The sequence below is a fragment of the Lytechinus pictus genome, chromosome 7 (assembly GCF_037042905.1).
Source record: "Lytechinus pictus isolate F3 Inbred chromosome 7, Lp3.0, whole genome shotgun sequence".
Taxonomy (NCBI): domain Eukaryota; kingdom Metazoa; phylum Echinodermata; class Echinoidea; order Temnopleuroida; family Toxopneustidae; genus Lytechinus; species Lytechinus pictus.
The window spans coordinates 43,612,707-43,633,609 of record NC_087251.1 but is presented as its reverse complement, the minus strand read 5'-3'; the positions used below and the strand labels follow the sequence as shown (position 1 = coordinate 43,633,609).

General features: G+C 36.3%; 1 protein-coding gene across 3 annotated transcripts in view; it reads left to right on the top strand.

The window, feature by feature from the left end:
• LOC129264373 (1-phosphatidylinositol 4,5-bisphosphate phosphodiesterase beta-4-like) overlaps positions 1–20,903 on the top strand; it is a 47,471-nt gene that overhangs the window by 13,900 nt on the left and 12,668 nt on the right. For 2 of the 3 annotated variants that reach the window (XM_064102768.1, XM_064102766.1), the window contains exons 6-14: positions 13–103; positions 956–1,033; positions 7,751–7,834; positions 13,657–13,820; positions 14,914–15,058; positions 15,533–15,617; positions 16,431–16,607; positions 19,462–19,564; positions 20,244–20,408. In XM_064102768.1, the coding sequence (XP_063958838.1) occupies positions 13–103; positions 956–1,033; positions 7,751–7,834; positions 13,657–13,820; positions 14,914–15,058; positions 15,533–15,617; positions 16,431–16,607; positions 19,462–19,564; positions 20,244–20,408 (1,092 nt within the window). The remainder of the gene's footprint in view (positions 1–12; positions 104–955; positions 1,034–7,750; positions 7,835–13,656; positions 13,821–14,913; positions 15,059–15,532; positions 15,618–16,430; positions 16,608–19,461; positions 19,565–20,243; positions 20,409–20,903) is intronic. The other variant, XM_064102767.1, reaches the window with a different exon arrangement.

Sequence of the window (20,903 nt, the reverse complement as noted above, 5' to 3'; positions counted from 1 at the left end):
GTTTGGTTACAGTTGGACGCGAGTGTTCCTCTTCCATCACCTAATAAATTAAAGAGGAAGATTCTTATAAAAAATAAGAGGCTGAAACCTGAAGTAGAACAGAGTGAGTATAAACTCCCATTGCTTAACGAGAATATCGGTCATAATTTCTTCCCATACTTTTCACCAGCTTATAGAACCAATGCAAGAAAATTAAGAATACATCAAAAGGAAGCAAACATAAGAAGCTTTATCAGTACTTCATTAACCAAAAGTAAGGATTTCATTATTTTGGAGCTTCTGTGTGTTCTATTTTCTCCCGGATGTCAGAGATTAGAGCTAAAATTACTGGATGGAACTTTGAATTTTGATCAGTGGCCTATGCATTTTCAAACTCTATCACAATTTTCAGAGTGGATTACTCTCATACATGTATCTCTCAATTAAAATTTTATGCGTACAAAGTGTACTTGAGCTAGTGGAATAAGCATACTTGGATTGTTTGCACTTCTAAGCTTCCTTGTTTAAAATATTCTGTCATCCACCCATATTTACAAGGCTTAATTTTCATTCATAGACTTTATATACAGTCAACATAAACATATTTTTTATCTTCATTATCATCACATCTGCTTGTTTTCTTCTTTGCTTTGAATCTGCTTTCAATACCAAAAGTTATGTAATTAATACAATTTACCAAATATACACTTGCTGGGCATCTCTGTTCACACATATTTAATAATCTCCTTAAGTAACCTTGGTGATCTTCTCCCGACTAAAATCTGTACCCTATTCACTTTTGTTAGTAAAAAAAATAGGAATTCTTCATTATGTTTGGTATAAGGTTCACCGCTGAGGTGGTATTATTGGTAAATATGGGTATTGAAATGTAAAAAAAAAAAACATATCAAGACCTGTGCAATATGCAGTCTTAAGTGTCATGCGTGGGATAAACATATGTTTATGTGTTGGACAGGACAACTTGAGTTGATGCGGTTAAGACCAGAGCTGCTCGAAGTCAACCAGGAAGATGAAGTAGAAGAATGCGAATCAGGTGAGTGTGTTCCCATGGCAACCGTCTCCGCCCTTTAACAATCTTTTCCATCCTTTCCCTTTATCGCTCTCTACTACCCCTCGTTCTTCCTCCATGTAATTTTGTCGTGTGGACTATCTTAACAGCGTTGATCTTCAAAACTGACAATTTTATCAAAGAGAGTGAAATGTAATAATCTCAAGAGAACCGTGGAAGCCACATAATAACCTTTCAAAATAATAGAAGAGAAGTTTATGTTAATTTTATGTAATATATGTGCATATACATACAAAAAAAGTTTGGTAGTGAGGCATATTAACTTCTAGGACCTGTATAATCATAATTGTTAATAATAAAAAAATCTTAGTTTTGGCATAATCAACCAGCTGGCCACAAAATGCATATGTTTTCATTTTTTATTTCAGTTTTTTTTTTAAATATATTTGTGTTGACCTTTTGTTTCCTAGCCTCTGTTATCACATTATTTTGGTTTGCTTTGTTTATTTCTGAGCATTTCCCATACAGCCTCATGCTATGCTTGCATGATTTAGTCTAGATATATTGAGAATTCAAATTCATGTTTCACCAGCACCAGCACGCATTGATAATTTTTTTTTCAATCTTTAATAGTATTACTTTGCTGAAAAGTGTGTTAGCTCACACTCTCCGTAGAAATAACAATAAAACTTTAGAAAATGTAAATGAGTTTTTATAAGCACATTCAGTGGTATGATGTTAAAAACCTGCACTGGCTCCCTATCTTGTGGTTATATCTAGATTATGTTTCTTGTGTTTAATATTTATATAGCATAAATATAACTTTGATATACATGTGAGAATGCTCTTGAGTTTACCACATAGTCCTATCCTATTATTAAGTTTTTGAATTTGAAAATGAAATTCATTTTGCAAATAGTCTCAGTTGTATTTTCATTTGTCTTATATTCATTTGATAATGATTTTCACAGTTGTGTGCCAGAGTGTAAGTGGTTTTTTATATTTTTTTTCAAAATAAAATGGGGATTCAGGAGTATATAGTATTTTTCTTTATTGTTATTGACTCTAGTTTATCATCCTATAGAGTTTTAAAAATATGTGTCTTTGAGATAAAAGAGAAAGGATTAAGAAGAAAGTAAATGCTTCATAGATTTCTAATCATAATACTATCAAATTGACAAAGGTTATTTTCATATTCTCTTTCAATTTATACAGTGTAGCATATAATTATCTCCCTGAATTGATCTTAAGATCTGGAATGATTGCATTTGATGGCTTCCTTTTTCTCTCTTCTGTGAATTACTAGTCATCTATTCTAGTTTTATTTTTGATTTTCAATTACTTATTTATTCTCATTCAATGCTAATTAATGATTTGAATAAGATGAAGCAGCTATTGAAATGAGAAAGACTTTGAGATGTAAAACTAATTCCATCTTGTTTGAAGGACGTTTTTTATCCATTTATTTATTGCAAAATTTGTGACAAAGACCTGTAACTTAGTCCCAGTGTATGAAGAAAAACTAAAGTTGTGTAATAACGGAAGACTTGTAAAATGATTGCATAATTCTGATTTTCAAATGCTATTTTGTGACATGATTTGGAGGCTCCTCCCCCTATTTCTTAGGTTAATAATTCCTTAATTTTGCCAATTTTAATGGCTTATGATTATATACAATCAGTTTCTGAAACATCAGACCTGCAAAGGAGAAATCTCTTCAACTTTTGCTCTTTCTATTCCTTACAAAAACAAAATAAAATGATCAGAATCAGGGCCTGCTTCGTTAAGCACTTACAACTATTTTCCATTGGTAACTCCATGGTAACAGAGCTCGATAGCCAATCAAAGTTAAGCTTTCCATGGCAAATAAAATTACAAGTCCGTTTGAAACCGGCCCTTGGAAAGATAATGTGAAACCTTTGGTGCAGGGAAGCCCATGAATGCAAATTTTCCTGAACTTCCTTCATTGATAAGACTGGGGTTTCTGCAAGAAATTGTACTGCATGTAGTTATAATTCCTATGTATGTATGTAATTAGAGTTGTCCATTAAGTCGTGGTTGAATGACAGTTATCCAATCTAAGTTAAATTGATAGTGTGAAAAAAAGTGACCTTGATTCAATCAATTATCTTGAGCTAATAACTTTTCCTGGGAATTAGCAAAAATACATACTAAGAATACTGACTTTTGTTCTGTTGATGGATGTTAGATTTATTATTTATTAAACTGGTGGGGTACGTGAAATGAAATCCTTTTAGTAAAGCATAGTTATGCTACAGCCACCCCTGCGAAACCAACTCCAGACTGACAAAAACTATTACGTTATTAACAATGACATCTTGTACAATGCCTAGTTAGCTTGAACGCAAGCAAATGGGAGGCTGAATGTCAAATATATACGTACCGGTGCACACGTACTGTCCATGATGTACCATTGTATGGCCAGGAACAAGGTGACGTCATAAAACCTGGGATTCAATGTGCAATACGCGTAGGGCTTACTGGCTAAATGCCCATTGCTGATGCAGATCAGGGGCCCGATTCATAAAGGATTTGCAACTGTTGTAACTTTGCCATAATGGCAACTACCATGGTAACAGGGCTCAGCAGCCAATCGTAGTCAAGGTTTCCATGGTAGTTGCCATAATGGCAAAGTTACAACAGTTGCAAGTCCTTTATGAAACGGGCCCCGGATGCGCATTTGAGGGCTGTTGACTTTCGGTTTCTTTCTTATTTTCATAGATTAACATAGGAAAAAAAAAGATTATTGTTCATATTTTGCTAACTTCCGAGGCATTGTACAACACAAACAGCGAATATTATATGTACAAAAGTGCAACATATTGCATTCGTTGAAAGAAAAAGACACTCTATTCAATGAGGCGTCGCTGAGTTGAATAGAGTGTTTATCTTTCACTTCTTGCTCATTGAATAAAGCATCTTTCTTTCACCTCATGCAAAATCTTGCACCATCGCACTCATGCCTATTCGTTGTTTGTATACCATAGGTCTGTTTGGAGTCGGTATTGCTAGTCTGTCCGTTGCATGAAACTAAAGATATAGCTCCTTGAATATGTGTTTTGCAGAGCATACACTGCAAAAACTCTGGTGTTGATTTAACACCAGCCCGGAATCTATATATGTTTACACCAGAGAAGTGTTAAACACACCAGTTTCGTTTTGGTCTTACACCAGATAGGTGTTTATTCAACACCAATTGGTATTAAAACAGCATCGGTTTGATTCCAAACTGGTGTTGTTTCAATACTTCTCTGGTGTGGACATATATAGATTCCGGGCTGGTGTTAAATCAACACTGGAGTTTTTGCAGTGTACTCTCAGAGTATTCTCTCCTGTAATTTAGTATTCTCATTCCAGGAAGTATAATTGATAAAATGAATTCACTCTCTCGCAGTGACATTCAGCAACACCATGGTTTATTCGGTGCAATGCATTGTGGGTAGATTATCAACGGCTGTAGAAATGTAGCAGCCATGAAATATAACTACAGTTGTGTTCAAAAGTTAGTGAACCCCACCATAAAATCCACTCCTTCATGCTGAGTGTTGAATGTAGACAACAACACTACTATGTTTGGCGTGCCTAGAGAAACAGACTTTATTTAATGTAATATTTTTATCACCTGACTTCTGACGAGATCGGTGTCAAAAAGTAAGATCAAAGATCGGACATCATGTAATGTGACTCTTTGCTTTGACTTCATAAGCTTTTCTGTACTTAAAAAACATTATTATGGAAATGATGCATTTGATAGTGGTCCCACCTTGCTTTAAGAATTTACAATGATGCTTTTGAGACTGTATGTTAACAAAAATGAAATATCATTCTCGATTAATTCAAATACGAAGTGATTATTATTTTTTTTACTGCACATAATGAAAAAAATGAGTCGGCTCGGTGTTGTATTATTGATAAAGCATGTATGTATGGTACAGAGATAGACAATATCTCATTGTGAATTTGTCTGCACTTACGTTAATGATTGAAGGCATGTGTCTGAGTGATATGATGAGTGATCAATGTGATAGTTTAATTTGTATAATCTCTATCTAAGACTCCCGTCTAAACTATCAAACCAGAAGTCCCGTTTCCTACAGAAATTTTTATTACGGTCACTTTGCCAATTATGGTAACTAGGCCTGTGTCATTACGTTTATTTTGAGAAAAAAAAACACCCCAAAATATTAAAACGCTATTAATGAATTGGCGGTTAGGGTTAACCGGCGGGGTAAGAATATAAAACCTTCTCCAAAAGGTGCTACATTATCACATTTCACATCTTAACATGAAATGACCTTTCATTTTCCATATTTCCTCGAAATTGTTTTGATTAAGTCGGAAACTTGAGAAAATGAAAAATGTTTCCTTTTGTCTTGACACTGACAGATCGTTTTCTGTTTATGTCACATTGTTTGCATACATGAAAACCTACATGCAGGACTACAATATCTTATATGTTGTAATCCTACATGAAGGTTTCTTTTCCCACCTAAGGTCAAACAGTTGTGAAAATAGGAAAACGGTCATTTGGACAGCATTTAAACGTTTTGACTTAGTCCTCATGATAACTCATATGGAGACCTTGATTTTGATTAGCTATTGAGCCATGTTACAATAGAAGTAACGATAAAGTGCATGGTTAGTCCTAAATGTAAAACAATGAATCGCAGGTAAACTACAAGGTACAAATATCTTAAAGAAGTTATTGACATGCTGTATTCAGCTTTCATACACAAAATATTGTTAAGACTGGGACCCATAACACCAAGGTTAGCGATCAATCGCTAAATGAAACGACCTATCAAGATTAGCGTTGCATGTGCATTGTGCTTGGTGGGCTGACTAGGAACCAATCAGAATTGTTCTTTCAATTTCAGCGATTAATCGCTAAGCTTTGTGTTACGGGGCCCTGGTAATTGTTGCATGGTGATGTCTTGCTACAGTGATCAATTATTTTCTTTGAATGATTGTTGAATGGACTATTATATATTTGAACGCTTCCTGCCGTCAATCAACCCTCGATTGTCATTAAAAGCCTGAAAAGTACGCACTCATAGAAAGTTATTAATTTCTGGTCGGAAACCTTGTGATAGGTAATGACATTTTTATACTAATAACTTTGACTGCATCTTGTCTTAGTTAGGACTCTTGCTCTACTGTAACTTTTTAAATGATCATAAAAAAGAACAACATAAAGAAGAAAGAAAAGGTGAGAAAAATGATTTTAAAAAAATGACCCTTTCAGTAATTTCCACCCAAATACTGATTGGCGTATCTGTCAGCCTTCCCACCCCCCCCCCCTGCATCCCATACAAAAAAGGGAAATAAAAAGGAATATATGAAATAAATTATGGGCTGTTAAATTATTCTAGTTTGTAACACTGGAGGAAGGAAAATCAAAATTGTTAAGAAAGACATGTACATGTAATATCTCCTGACTTCTGCAAAGCATTTGGGATAAATTTAAGAGTAAAATGGTTGTAGGTTAGCCAGCGAATAAGTTTTGAAAGCTTTAGGTATTTTTCAAGTGAAAGATCGAATGATTTTGCTATAACACATGTTTTCCAAAGACTCCAGACCTCGCATATGCAGGCTTGTCTCCTACGGCTTAAGGTTATAGAGGGTTGATTGACCATCGCAGTAAATGATGTAAGTGGTATATATGTTACTTGGTAGTCACTCTCTCATCTTCTGCCATTGGTTTATTTATTCTTCTCTTTTTATGCAATGGCCTGTTGGTTGTACGTAATGTAGGCACATAAACCGGGAATCCATATCTATTAGCAAAAAATAGATGGGGAGGGGGGTATATCCCCTCTGATATTACAGAATTAATGTTCCTCTATTTAGGTCTTCATTTTATTGGTCATAAGGAATGTGAGAAATATGAATGGTAATTATCTTCATGTACCCTCCAATTTAATGACAAAAAAAAAGAAAGTTGTACATTTAATTTTATTCATTGTAGCCCTATCGAGTGATCTTACCTGTCATTCAACCGTAGTACTACCCATGAATTTCAATATTTCACATTCGTTTTTGTATGTCTATGCAAGGAATTAAGGCTCTGATAAACATACAGTGTGATAATACGATTATGACTAGGATTCATATCACCCTATGATTTTTACATTTGCTCTCAAAACAAGCACTTTGATTTATACAATATATGTGTCTCATCTTATTGTTATTTTTTTTTCATTATAAACTCTATTGGAGACTTAAGGCCCGTATTCTGAAGACCAGTTTAACTTAGGCCGTGGTCTAACTCTGTTAGACCATGTTATGGGAAGCCAAATGTGTCAGCCTTTCATATATTATTGTATTGTCTTATTTCTTGGGTCTACTGTTCTCTTCCCTCTTGCTTCAATGGTGAAGAAATATATTTTTTAGTAATTATTCCCAGACAGTTCTCACTTGTGCGAGTGGAAAATGGGCTGATAAATTGAACCAGTGTTGATAGGAATTTATGTCACAGTTGGCTCTCCATAGTTGAACCACAACCCTAGACCAGGAACCCATAACACAAAGCTTAGAAATGCTCGCAGGACATTTTTCTACGATCGATTACATTGACTACAATGTACAATCAAACGTAAAAATCGAGCCTACGATCAATCGCTAACCTTTGTGTTACGGGACCCAGAGTTTGATTTAAACCTGTTTTCAGAATGTGGGCCTTTGAGAGCTCTAAATGTTGAATAATTGCATCTTTTATAGAGAGTGAATCAGAAGACAGTGACGACATGCCTCCACCCCAAGTTGTTGCTGCCCATCGGCTCAGGAAAGCCATCCTGCCTCCTGGTACAGCAACTCATTTCATAACTTTATATTTCACTAGCCCCCCCCCCCCCACCCGGCCCCCAAAAGAAAAAAAAAATATATGAAATGTTTTATACAATATCCTGTGGGATTCTCCGTTTCTATTAGGTTGGCAATATTTTCCTCCATTCTGTATCACATATCGTGTACATACTATTTCAAATTCACTTCATTTTGGGGAATTTTTTTTTACATAGATCACCCTTAAACACATATCTATATGAGGAAGGAAGGTCTTCACTTTATTAAAAAACAGTAATGATCCATTTCATTGAAAGTACTCAATCAAAAATAGGGTATTGATATGTAGTAATTTATACTAAGTGAGGGGTCAGGACATAATAATTCTTGTTTATTATTGGATATGGATGTCAATTCTATTTCAATCTCATGACAAAGAATCAACGTAATATCAGGTATTCGGGTTTTGAGTATTATGGGAGATTTATTGGACAAACTAGAGGGGAACGTCTGACTCTTGCTGTTTCACTTTAAAACATTTCAAATCAATTATAACACTCATTCATCTGTCTTTCTTCAACTTTCTTAATCTGTGTTGTATATATAAACAAACCTGCGAGAAACAGAAAAGTTTGTGCAATATATTTTAACAGGAAACCTACAATAAAGGCACTATGCGTCATTTAACAATGCCTTTTTAACATCAACCATTATCTGTCTTTGATGAAATGGGATGATTGTTGATGAAAAGGGATTCCTGTAGGAAAGACCCTGCTCAAACTTTTGCCAAGGTACCTTATCCCACTAGCTGACCACAATTCCAACTCTCATCATGTAGACAATAGAAAATATTTGAATACACAAACAACATTTGATTTTATTTTAACTAGATATTATCATTGCATATCACTCGTCAATCAAATATTAAAATGAGTACATTAAACAGTTAAGGCAAAAATCAAAATTGTAATGTAAAAGGAAAGCAATGTCACACCAATTTTATTTTTGACAACCAGGGCCCCCGTCTTACGAAGGGTTATACAATTGATCCGATCGACCTTAAAGGTCAAGTCCATCCCAGAAAAATGTTGATTTGACTAAATAGAGAAAAATCAGACGAGCATAACACTGAAAATTTCATCCAAATTGTATGTAAAATAAGAAAGTTATGACATTTTAAAATTTTGCTTATTTTTCACATAACAGTGATATGCACAACTCAGTGTCATGCAAATGAGTCAGTAGATGATGTCCATCACTTACTTTTTCTTTTGTTTTTTGTTGTTTGAATTATACAATATTTCATTTTTTTACAGATTTGACAATTAGGACCAAGTTGACCGAACCATATAGTATTAAACAATGCTAATTCCACATGTTCAGGGAGCAATTAATCGTTGTTTCATTTGACAATGAGGAGAATATGAGGATATTTCATGTAATAAAATACAAAAGAAATAGTGAGTGGATGATGTCATCATTCTCCTCATTTGCATACCGACCAGGATGTGCATATAACTGTTTTGTGAAATCGAGGGAAACTTTTAAAATGTCATAACTTACTTATTTTACATCCGATTTTGACAAAATTTTCAGTGTTATGCTTGTCGGATTTTTCTCTTTTTATTCAAATCAAATTTTTGTTGGGGTGGACTTGTCCTTTAACTATATGGAAATCCATCAATGTCTTAATTTTTCTCCAGGAAATATGCACAATGTCCTTTGTAAACAAAGAAAAGCACACTGAATTTTAAAGAAAACAAATGAATGTATGAATATACATTATATCTAGAAAATATTTTTAACAAACATGCAGTTTAGATGTTGACGTTGCTGGCTTTCCATAGTTGTGGTTGATCGGATCAATCGCAACTCTTCGTATTAGACCGGTCCCTGAAGTGGATGCTTATTTGTGTCCTATGCCAATTTAGCTGAGACCAGAGAATGTTTAAATGATAAAAACTAAGAGTCATTAGCGATGGTAAATGGCGTTAACAAAGTTTGAGTTATAATTTCAAACTAATCTGCCACTGACTGATAGTTTATTATTTTGTATGCATTTCATGATTATATAACATTTTAAAATGCACTGTAAATGTATTTTACTTTGTTGGTAAGCAAGAAAAATGAAATACACTGATCTGTTGATATTCTTGCATTTTTATGTGTATATTTGTGAAGATGCTTAAAAATAAATTTTTAAGTAGGTTTTGTGATTAACAAAGTTACTGTCATGCAGAACGTGTGGCTTTGAGTAGACTGGCAAATTAAAACAATGCATAGGTGATGATATTGAATTAACACAGAGAAAGCAATTTGTCTCAGCTTCTTTTTCTAAATAAAGCTGGTGTGATGTGATTTCTTTTACATGCATTTTGATGATGAAGTGTCATTTGGATGATGATTGATGAGGAGCCAAGAGCAAGAGACTCACCTTTGATATCCTGCATGCCTTTAATTTCACTTTTTTGTTTGTCAATAGACTGCTTTACTAACATAGTCATTGTCCTAAAGCTAACCAGAAGCTTGCCTGACATAGCTGCATGTATTGTAGTATGCAATAATTCAGGCGAGACGCCACAACCGACTTTCAGGCTTGAACTACAATCATTAGTAGGCTCCGAGAAACCGCGGAAAAGGTGTCTCAACACTTGACTATGTTAGTAATCTCGTCTATATATCAATGTTCTTATTTGTAGTTAGTATCCCCTATATGTATTAGTGATGTGCTTTATTTGTCTTCCTAATTCTGTGCCAAATTTAAATTTGCTTTTTTATACTGCTTTGACTAACAACTACCTGCTTGCTTGTAATTTGTGCTTTCGCATTTTCGTTTCATTTCTAACTTGCTTTTTCAGGTTTTTACATTGGCAGTTTGTGTGCCATGTATGAAAAACGACAGATCTGTGTATGCATGAATTCAAAGTGGTCTATTTATTGCCTTTTTTCCACAATGAATGAAATTGTTTGAATACTTGAATTCCTATTTCTGTTATCTGTTTCTTCTCGAACGGATCACTCTTTACTTTACCAAACTTTCCCAAGGCACTCTGGTTCTACTGTAAGATCATTCATTTCACTCTCTTCTTATTAAAGTGTTTTGATCATGTTTACCATGTGAACTGGAAAAAAAATGCTTTTAAACCTCTTGCAGTATGCTGTCTTTCAGCCAACAAGAAGAAAGAAGATCTTTACCATTATGCCAACTACATTTTCTAAATAATCTGATGTCTAACTTCTCTTCTTATCTTGTGCATGGTCATCAAACATCATTTATAAAGTATATGGACTTCCAGTTGTTTTTTCTTAGGTTTAGAAGCATAATCTCAGTATTGTTTGAACTTATTCAACATGTTCGACTACTTCCACTGTACAAGAAGACTGATATTTTCCTACATATTATAACCACAAGGAACAGTGACAACAATAAGTAAGACTACGGCTAGGATATTAGATCACTTGCCAAAGCTAAATTGACTTCAGATTCCTTTTTGAAATTTTATTGAGCAATAATTTGTCCTTTTTATGGTTTATTTTAAAGAAATCAATCAAAACTGTAAAGTTTTATAATTGTGTAGGAAGTGATTTTAATCTCTTATTTACAAAATTGCAATTGAAGAAGAAAAGGCTTATGCTTGAACAATTTGAAGGAAATGATGAAATAATTAGAATGACTATGAATCTGGTACATTTATTTTGTTTTATTTTTTAACTCCTATGGACTGAATTAAAAAAAAAAGGATTGTGACTATGGCAGCACCTTCAGTTTTCTTTAGATACTGAGATGCAAATGCTTGGTATTGTATATATATTATCCATGAATTATCACATATGTAATTCATATCATTTATCAAATCTTGATGGTTTGGGGAAATTATTTGAGGAAATGTTAAGATGACGTAACCTTTTGTGGCAAGGCAAATAACAGGACTTCTTGGGACATCCATGCTTTATACTACAACTTTCTATGTGTACTTAAACTTAAACTCACATGAACACTCACACAGACACACCCCTCACATGCGTATACACATGACCCTACCTATGACCTTTGACCTCATCCTATCATGCCCCTGTAACCACACCTGTGAACCCTCTAGCCAAGAAGACGACCACTCCCCCTACCCTTACTGCCACCGTCGTCGAGTCTGCATGTTGAATCTTTTAGTTCAGCTCATATCGTAGCCTCAATAGCTGTGCTTGATGATGCCATATTCCTGTCCTTTTTAAATGCATGACAGCAAAGAGAAAATCGCATGATTGAGGTCACTTCAGAAAATCCATCTTTCTCAACTTTCATTATTGTGATGCTAGGTTCATGTTCTATTTTAACATTCTTCTTAATTCTCACAGGAAGTAAGTAAATGATTTTGTATAATCATTGTTTCCCTCATGGTCAAGTTGATAATTGCAAATTTTCCTTTCACTTAAGTTTTAAATAATGATTTATTTAAATGTTATCTAAGCCACTAAAACCATATAAATTATAGGAATGATTTTTGTTATGTCAGTATTATATGCTTCTTACCTTTTAAGGTTTATGACATTCAATGTTTATTCGTTAGGTGTATGAAGATATGAATTAAATTCTCACATTTGAATTAATGCAAGAAATATTGATTAGTTAATCATTAATATCTATTGTCTACATTTTCATTGATGATAACAAAGCAAATTACAATCTGGAAAAAAGGTCCTTATATCTAAAAATGAGTAAAAAAAAACCAACAGTTATTTAAATATAATTATATTTGCAGCTTGCACATAATGCATTGTACCATATGAAGGCTTTGCATCTCAAGTGTTGTTTTTGGTTTTTTTTATTTGCAGAAGGCCTGTGAGACTTGTTTGACCCTGTTCTGTGTAAAATAAATCATTCAATAGTTGTTCCAGATTTATTTGATTTTGTTTTATGCATGTTGATTAATTTTGTTTTGTCTCTTCTCTCACTCTCTCATTTCTCATCCATCCTTGACAAAAAATTCTCTTCCTCTCTTTTTTACTTTTCTAACTCATCCCCGTGTGTGTGTGTGTGTATGTGTGCGTGCGCGCTGATGTACATTCTTATGTGAAATGATGACTGTGTGTATGCTTTGTGTTCTACTTTTAACTCACTAATTGGATCGATCATGTGTGTATCTTTTTTTTTACATGTCATGTGATGCATGGTCATGTTTCTCTAATACACTATCATGAACATTTTCATCTTTTCTTTTCCCTGTCCCTTCCTCGTACAACTTGGAATTTCCGTTGGGAACCTTGTCTCTTCATTGACACCTTATTGTGTTTCATTCTTTATGCTGATGTGGGTCATCTTGTGTGTGTGTCTTATTCCTTGACACTGTGCTTGCTTTGCTTTTTACTTTCCACCTTCCGTCATTACCTTCACTATAACTCCACCTCCACGGTAACTTTACATCTTTCGTAATCATTTATCCTGTTTCCATCCCCTATTTTTCATTTCTTCTGGGATCGTTTAATGCCTCCATATTCTATACATTTCTTCTGTGTAATATTATCCACTCTCACTATCATTCTTCTTGCGGTTACTCTCTTCATTCATCCATCCATGTCATCATCTCATCAAATCTTGTTATGTATCCATGATCCATCTTGCATTGTTGAAATGAATGTCATATCATGACCCTTTCCTTTTTCCTCCTCTTCCTTTCTTACCATCACCATCTATCACCTCTTCTCTCCATCTTTGTACCTTCACCTTACCTATGCAATCATTCACACACAAATTAAAAAAACACATATGTATACACACATATGACACACATCCTCACGCACGCCATACCCTCCCCCATCTCTGCCTCAATTTGCCTTAGCCGCTCAAGGGTACAGTGATGGTGCTGTTTCCCCACCAGGCAATACGGACGCGCACCCGGAGTTCAAGTTTCCATCCAAAGACTCCATCGGAAGTATAAGCGGAAGCAGCATAGCAGCTGAGGATGAGATCAAACTCAAACACAACATGAGTGTCAAGATGAATGCAAAGAAGGTATGTTTATATATATATATATACAAATACAGGAAACTTTGCCTTAGACCCCTGTTGCATCTAGAAAAATCTTTGGTCAGCCCGGGATAAGCAATATACTAGATGTAACAGGGGCCTTCATCGATTGTGTTAGGACCACAGAATTGTGTACAACTGAGGAGAAATCAAACTAAGAAGATACAAACACATGTTTGGCATTAATCTGGTCTTAAAAATTGCTTCAACTTTGCTGAGTGTTCTTATGGAAAGGTGACTTTTGCAAGTTTCTTTATTACACTTAGAGGCTGTTCTCGTTACGCTTTCTAAAACTAGTATAATGGAAACCGATTCAGGAAACCAGTTTGGAAGATAGCATGCTAGTGTTCCCACTTGATCACATGGTGTGGTTTTCAAAATCACTTCACGTAAAGCTATCTTGTTACTATGGAAACGCTGTCAGTGGGGTGACACGTTTCACGCGAAATTTGTGTTGTGTTAGTAGTCTATTTGCTCTGAATTGGAAATAATGTTGTAGGACTGTTATTTTGACATTTTTGTTTTCTTTATAGTTATTTATAGTTATGTTATTTAGTTCAGCTTTTAAAAAAAATTCTTGATGCTTCTGTTGTCATCCATTTGACTTTCAACCTGCTTCTCTTGTCATTCCTTTCCTAATCAGATGTGTTCAATCTTTACATTCCCACATCTGATTCTTTTTTTCAACATTCTTGTAATCACCCCCAACATCCTATTCATCTCCATCCACTATCTCTTATTGGTTATTCTTATGAATTAGACTCTTACATTTTAGTACGATCTTTCCATTCTCTTTATTTTGATTGGTTGATATTACCGAATTTGAATATATGTTAATTCTGTAATATGATCTGAGTTTTACTGAAGCAAAGAAGCCGTCTTAATAAAACATTGCACTACCAGACTAAATCAAGTTCAGTTCTATTTTGTTCCTGTGTATTCCGAGTTTAGTTCCGCTTAATCTCTCCATTTGTTGATCTGTTTGATGCTTATTCCATTGGACATATATTTCCCATTGACTTGTATTATTTTTAGAAACCCCCAAATATTATTATATTTTTCAATTAAAATTTGGCAGGGGGAGCTGTTATCACAAGAAGATGAAGCAGCAGTGGTAGCCCAGTACCGGTATACTGGAGCCACGACCAACATCCACGCCTGTCTCTCAAGACTCGTCAACTATGCACAACCTGTCAAATTCCAGGGATTTGATGTTGCTGAAGGTAAAATACAAGACACTATAAAAGATGATGATGATGATAGTAGTTAAAATTGCAGTGTAAGTGATGATTATGATGATAAAGATGATGATGGCAGTGATAGCAATAGAAGTACTAGTACTACTACTACTACTGCTACTACTACTTGTAGTAGTAGTAGTAGTAGTAGACCAAATTAGACCAAATGGTATATGGACTAAATGGCTATTGGACCAACTGGTTATCACACGGAATGGCATTAGACTAAATGAACATAGACCATGTGGTGCGTAGACGAACTGATGATAGACCAAATAGTAGTAGACGAGTTGGCAATTGGACGAATTGGCATTAGACGATTTGGAAATAAATCGTATCATTGACATGTTTTGGTCATTGCTTTTGGGATTACTTCGGAAGGTAAATTATCATACTTAGACATCTTAGAGTGTGAATTAATGGTTTGATTAATCTATCTTCTCCTTATTTTTCTTTCAGAGAGAAATCTTCACTTCAACATGTCATCATTCAATGAGTCTGTTGGCTTAGGATACATCAAAACACAGTGTATTGAGTTTGTCAAGTATCCTTTTGCACATTCATGCCTTTTAAGATATGTTGCATTTAACTTGTACTCAAAATCACCGTGTGTGGGTGTGTGGTCTGTGATATTATTTGATTAATTAAAATTTACGAACCCCTATACATTGATGCTATTAATATAATGGTGAATTCTTTGCAAGTTATTTCTTTTCATGATAACTTCATAAATTCCTAACTTGAATATTCTTGATAGTATTAAGGTAGTATTTTATGGCATTTGAATAAAAATGATTTTATTGGAAACATGTTATGCGTTGATCGTTCAGATGTTTAGAAGTTTCCGAAATAATGGAGCAATTGTTTGACCTTTATTCTATAACTTCACAATACTAATCGTGATATGAGTGTACCAGCAATAGAAGAAGACTTTTATTAATTAATTACAAAAAAAACATGGCAATAGCTATGCCGATCAAGTAATACAATTTCATTTTGATATTGATGAGAGAGAAGTGTTTAAAAGTAGGGATGTAAGTGAATTTTTAGGAATGTAGCATTATTATTTTGGAAAAAGGTGAATATAGTCAGTTTCACATATTAATGTTGGATGTTTTAATAATAATATGGGATTTATATAGCGCGCATATGCACCTAATTAGGTGCTCAAGGCACTCCTATACTACCCTGGCTAAGCTAGTCTACCGATTCTGGTGCTCACAGCTTTTTGAGGAAGTACTTCCTGCCGCTACCCATTTACCTCACCTGGGTTGAGTGCAGCACAATGTGGATAAATTTCTTGCTGAAGGAAAAGGTGCCATGGCAAATGTGATTCCTTAATGGTGTAAACCCTCAGTTACAATAAACGTCAGATGAGTAGAATATACCCTCAAGGTAGGAGGTATGACTCCAGCAACTACATGCCGCAGATCTTCTGGAATGCTGGCTGTCAGATGGTGGCCCTTAATTTCCAGTCACCAGACATCGGCATGCAACTCAACCAGGGAAAGTTTGAATACAATGGATGCTGTGGGTGAGTCAAGGGGGAAATGGGTAATCTAGGGGTGGAATGGTATTGTATATTGAAGAGATGAGGGGGGAGGGGTGGGAATGGTGCCCTTGTGGAGTTTGGTATAGAAAAATTGGTGGTAAGAGATGTGTTGGAGAGGTCATTGCAGAGGAAAGTCAATACGGTAAAGAAATTTCCTTGGAAGGTAGATACGTGTAGATAGGTGTGTATGTGTGGGTGATTAGTTAATGTGAGTTTGAAGAGTTAGTGGGTTTTATGTGGGTCAGGGTGGGAGTGGGTTAGTATGATGATCAAGAAGAGACATATGATGTGGGTGTACATATAATGAGTGAGTGTGTGTGTGTGTCGAATGAGGAGGGATAGGATGTGAATGGGTATCAGATGATCACTGAAGTTGTAGAGTTAGGATTTGAGTTTGTGTGTGTGTGTGTGTGTGTGATGATAAATAAACTTGGTGGGATATTGGTTAGATGTGATGATGATGATTGAGAAGATGTATGCTTGGGTAAGTGGGTGGGTGTGGGTTGGTTTTGCTCAGTGGAAGGAGTTAGGATGTGGGTGAGTGTGGGTGTGATGTGACCACTGCATGACACCTGGAATGCGAATGGGCATGGCTGTGACTGTGGGTTGATGTTGCTCAGTGGGAAGAGTTTGTGTCTGGTGAGTGGGTGTGGGTTGATGTTGCTCAGTGGGAAGAGTTTGTGTGTGGTGAGTGGGTGTGAGTTGATGTTGCTCAGTGGGAAGAGTCTGGGTGTGGTGTGTTGGTGTGGGTTGATGTTGCTCAGTGAGAAGAGTTTGGGTGTGGGTTGATGTTGCTCGGTGAGAAGAATTTGGGTGTGGTGAGTGGGTGTGGGTTGATGTTGCTCAGTGGGAAGAGTTTGTGTCTGGTGAGTGGGTGTGGGTTGATGTTGCTCAGTGGGAAGAGTTTGTGTGTGGTGAGTGGGTGTGAGTTGATGTTGCTCAGTGGGAAGAGTCTGGGTGTGGTGTGTTGGTGTGGGTTGATGTTGCTCAGTGAGAAGAGTTTGGGTGTGGGTTGATGTTGCTCGGTGAGAAGAATTTGGGTGTGGTGAGTGGGTGTGGGTTGATGTTGCTCAGTGAGAAGAGTTTGGGTGTGGTGAGTGGGTATAGGTTGATGTTGCTCAGTGGGAATTGTTTGGGTGTGGGTTGATGTTGCTCAGTGAGAAAAGTTTGGGTGTGGTACGTGGGTGTGGGTTGATGTCGCTCAGTGAGAAGAATTTGGGTGTTGTGAGTGGGTGTGGGTTGATGTTGCTCATTGGGAAGAGTTTGGGTGTGGTGTGGGTTGATGTTGCTCAGTGAGAAGAGTTTGGGTGTGGTGTGTTGGTGTGAGTTGATGTTGCTCAGTGGGAAAAGTCTGGGTGTGGTGAGTGGGTGTGGGTTGATGTTGCTCAGTGAGAAGAGTCTGGGTGTGGTGAGTGGGTGTGGGTTGATGTTGCTCAGTGAGAAGAGTTTGGGTGTGGTGTGTTGGTGTGGGTTGATGTTGCTCAGTGAGAAGAGTCTGGGTGTGGTGAGTGGGTGTGGGTTGATGTTGCTCAGTGGGAAGAGTTTGGGTGTGGTGAGTGGGTGTGGGTTGATGTTGCTCAGTGGGAAGAGTTTGGGTGTGGTGTGTTGGTGTTGGTTGATGTTGCTCAGTGAGAAGAGTTTGGGTGTGGGTTGATGTTGCTCGGTGAGAAGAGTTTGGGTGTGGTGAGTGGGTGTGGGTTGATGTTGCTCAGTGAGAAGAGTTTGGGTGTGGTGAGTGGGTGTGGGTTGATGTTGCTCAGTGGGAAGAGTTTGGGTGTGTTGTGTTGGTGTGGGTTGATGTTGCTCAGTGGGAAGAGTTTTGGTGTGGTGAGTGGGTGTGGGTTGATGTTGCTCAGTGGGAAGAGTTTGGGTGTGGTGAGTGGGTGTGGGTTGATGTTGCTCAGTGGGAAGAGTTTGGGTGTGTTGTGTTGGTGTGGGTTGATGTTGCTCAGTGGGAAGAGTTTTGGTGTGGTGAGTGGGTGTGGGTTGATGTTGCTCAGTGGGAAGAGTTTGGGTGTGGTGAGTGGGTGTGGGTTGATGTTGCTCAGTGAGAAGAGTTTGGGTGTGGGTTGATGTTGCTCAGTGAGAAGAGTCTGGGTGTGGTGTGTTGGTGTGGGTGTGATCTCAGATCCAGGTGTGTGGATTATTAGTTAGGAGAGGTAGTACATAGGAGTGTATATAGTAATTATAGTATATGGGTAAGTGTGGATGTGGAATGATGAGTGAAATGCTGGAGGGATCACGATGGCTGTGGATAAATGTGATGTGGGTGTTTGTGCTGGTATGTTAATAAATTATTATTGTTGCACTCTTGAATGTGGCCATGAGCAGTGTAGACTAGTTGGGAAAGTTAGAAGTGATGGATAGATAGAAAACCCAACTAAACATTGACTTTTCCCCCAAAGGAATGGAGGGAGGGAGGGGGAGGTGGATATTATGAATAAAGGAAGATAAATGGCCACCTCTATGAAATAAGGTTAGAATTATCAGAAGTTCACCATTTATGTCCCTTCATCTGTATACATATATTTGAGTTTGTTAAACTCAAACATTTATATGGCCCATGGATCAAATGTTGATTGGAAACAGTTAAATTTTGATATGATCAGAAAAGATGTGGCTTTTGTCATATTAAGGTTTAAAGATTTATGGGTTATTTTTATACGAAATATAAAAAGGTAGGATGCATGGATCAAATATTAAATGTAAGAGATGTGTAGGAAATGAGATAAGGAGCGTAACCTATCCCTTTTGATAATAATAATGATGTGAGGAATTAGTATATGGCTCTATGTACTGATCACTCGTGTTTCAATTTATGACTTTCTCTTGACAGGTATTTACTCAAGCCGGATTTCATGAGGAGACCGGACAGGACATTTGATCCCTTCTCGGAGTCCCCAGTGGATGGCGTGATTGCGGCAACATGCTCAGTTCAGGTTAGTCAACCGCTCTTTCCTTGATAAGTCATTGTCATTAATGAAGCCATTGACGGAGTCCCGTTGCGATTGGGGATTATACAAGTGGTTGATTTATGACCACCAGGAGTTATCAGAATGTTTGCGGTATCTTTTATTACTTTTTCACTGACGTGTTCATGACTGGCAAAAGATGTTCTAGTCGGAATGAAGAATGGAAGCAATAAAATTCATAATGAAAACCATCTAATGATCATGGCAAAAATAGATACAGTATTATGCTTCCTGGCATGTCTAAAAGGAGCTTAGAACTTATTATCTAATGGCCATTTGTGATTCAAAGTTGGAACACAAATTGGATGTTTGGCAATTTTATTATTTGTTTGAGTGAAGTGAAATTCATTTTTTTTTTCTTCACTTATTTGTAGTAACAAAATAACTTGTTCTTTGAATCAATTCTATTTGGTATCAAATGCCACCATTTGTTAGGGAAGTCACTGCATCCTTTAGTTTTACTTATATTTCTCTGGGGAATTTTTTGTCCATGTTCTTAAGACCTGCATTATCGATCTATTGGAACTATTTTGGACATGTTGTGGGGTTATGCATCCACTCAGAAGTTCCTTTATTCCATAGAATTTGCAAAAAAAACACTTTTAATTCTCATCGGATGTGGATTCTTTTTTTCTTTCTGACGCAGGTGATATCAGGCCAGTTCTTGTCGGACAAGAAGGTAGGCACGTATGTGGAAGTTGATATGTATGGTCTTCCTACGGACACAATCAGGAGAGAACACAGGACGAGAACAGTCCCTAATAATGGACTCAATCCCGTCTACAACGAAGAACCTTTTGTATTTAGAAAAGTAAGTTGTCAGTCCTTGTGTCGATTTAGGATCTCTACCTGATTTTCACTGATTTAGTGCACACCTATATACAGGCAAACTTGCCTATTAAGGCAAAGGGATACAGAAAAAGTAGCCTCTGTAGACAAGTTTCCTTTGTAGGTTTGTTGTAGAACACATTCCTTGCAAATAGGAGACAGTTTTGATGGCCACTGAGGAAAAGTTTCACTATAGACAGGTGGCCACTAGACAGGTTTGACTGTATTTACCGTCGAATAAATGAATTCATGGGTAAAGAAGTTTTGATTGAGTCTTTTTAAAGACAATTCCAAATGCAGTAATATGGGCAAGATAGATATTAAGTTAAGCAAATAACTTCATTCTTGAGGTTTTATTAATGATCTGCAATTTATAAATTGATGGATAATTGATCAAAATTACGGTTTTGAATGTACCGTTTCTGTGCCTGATGATTATGTAAATATATGGCTGATATGGCGCAAAGGAATGAAAGGA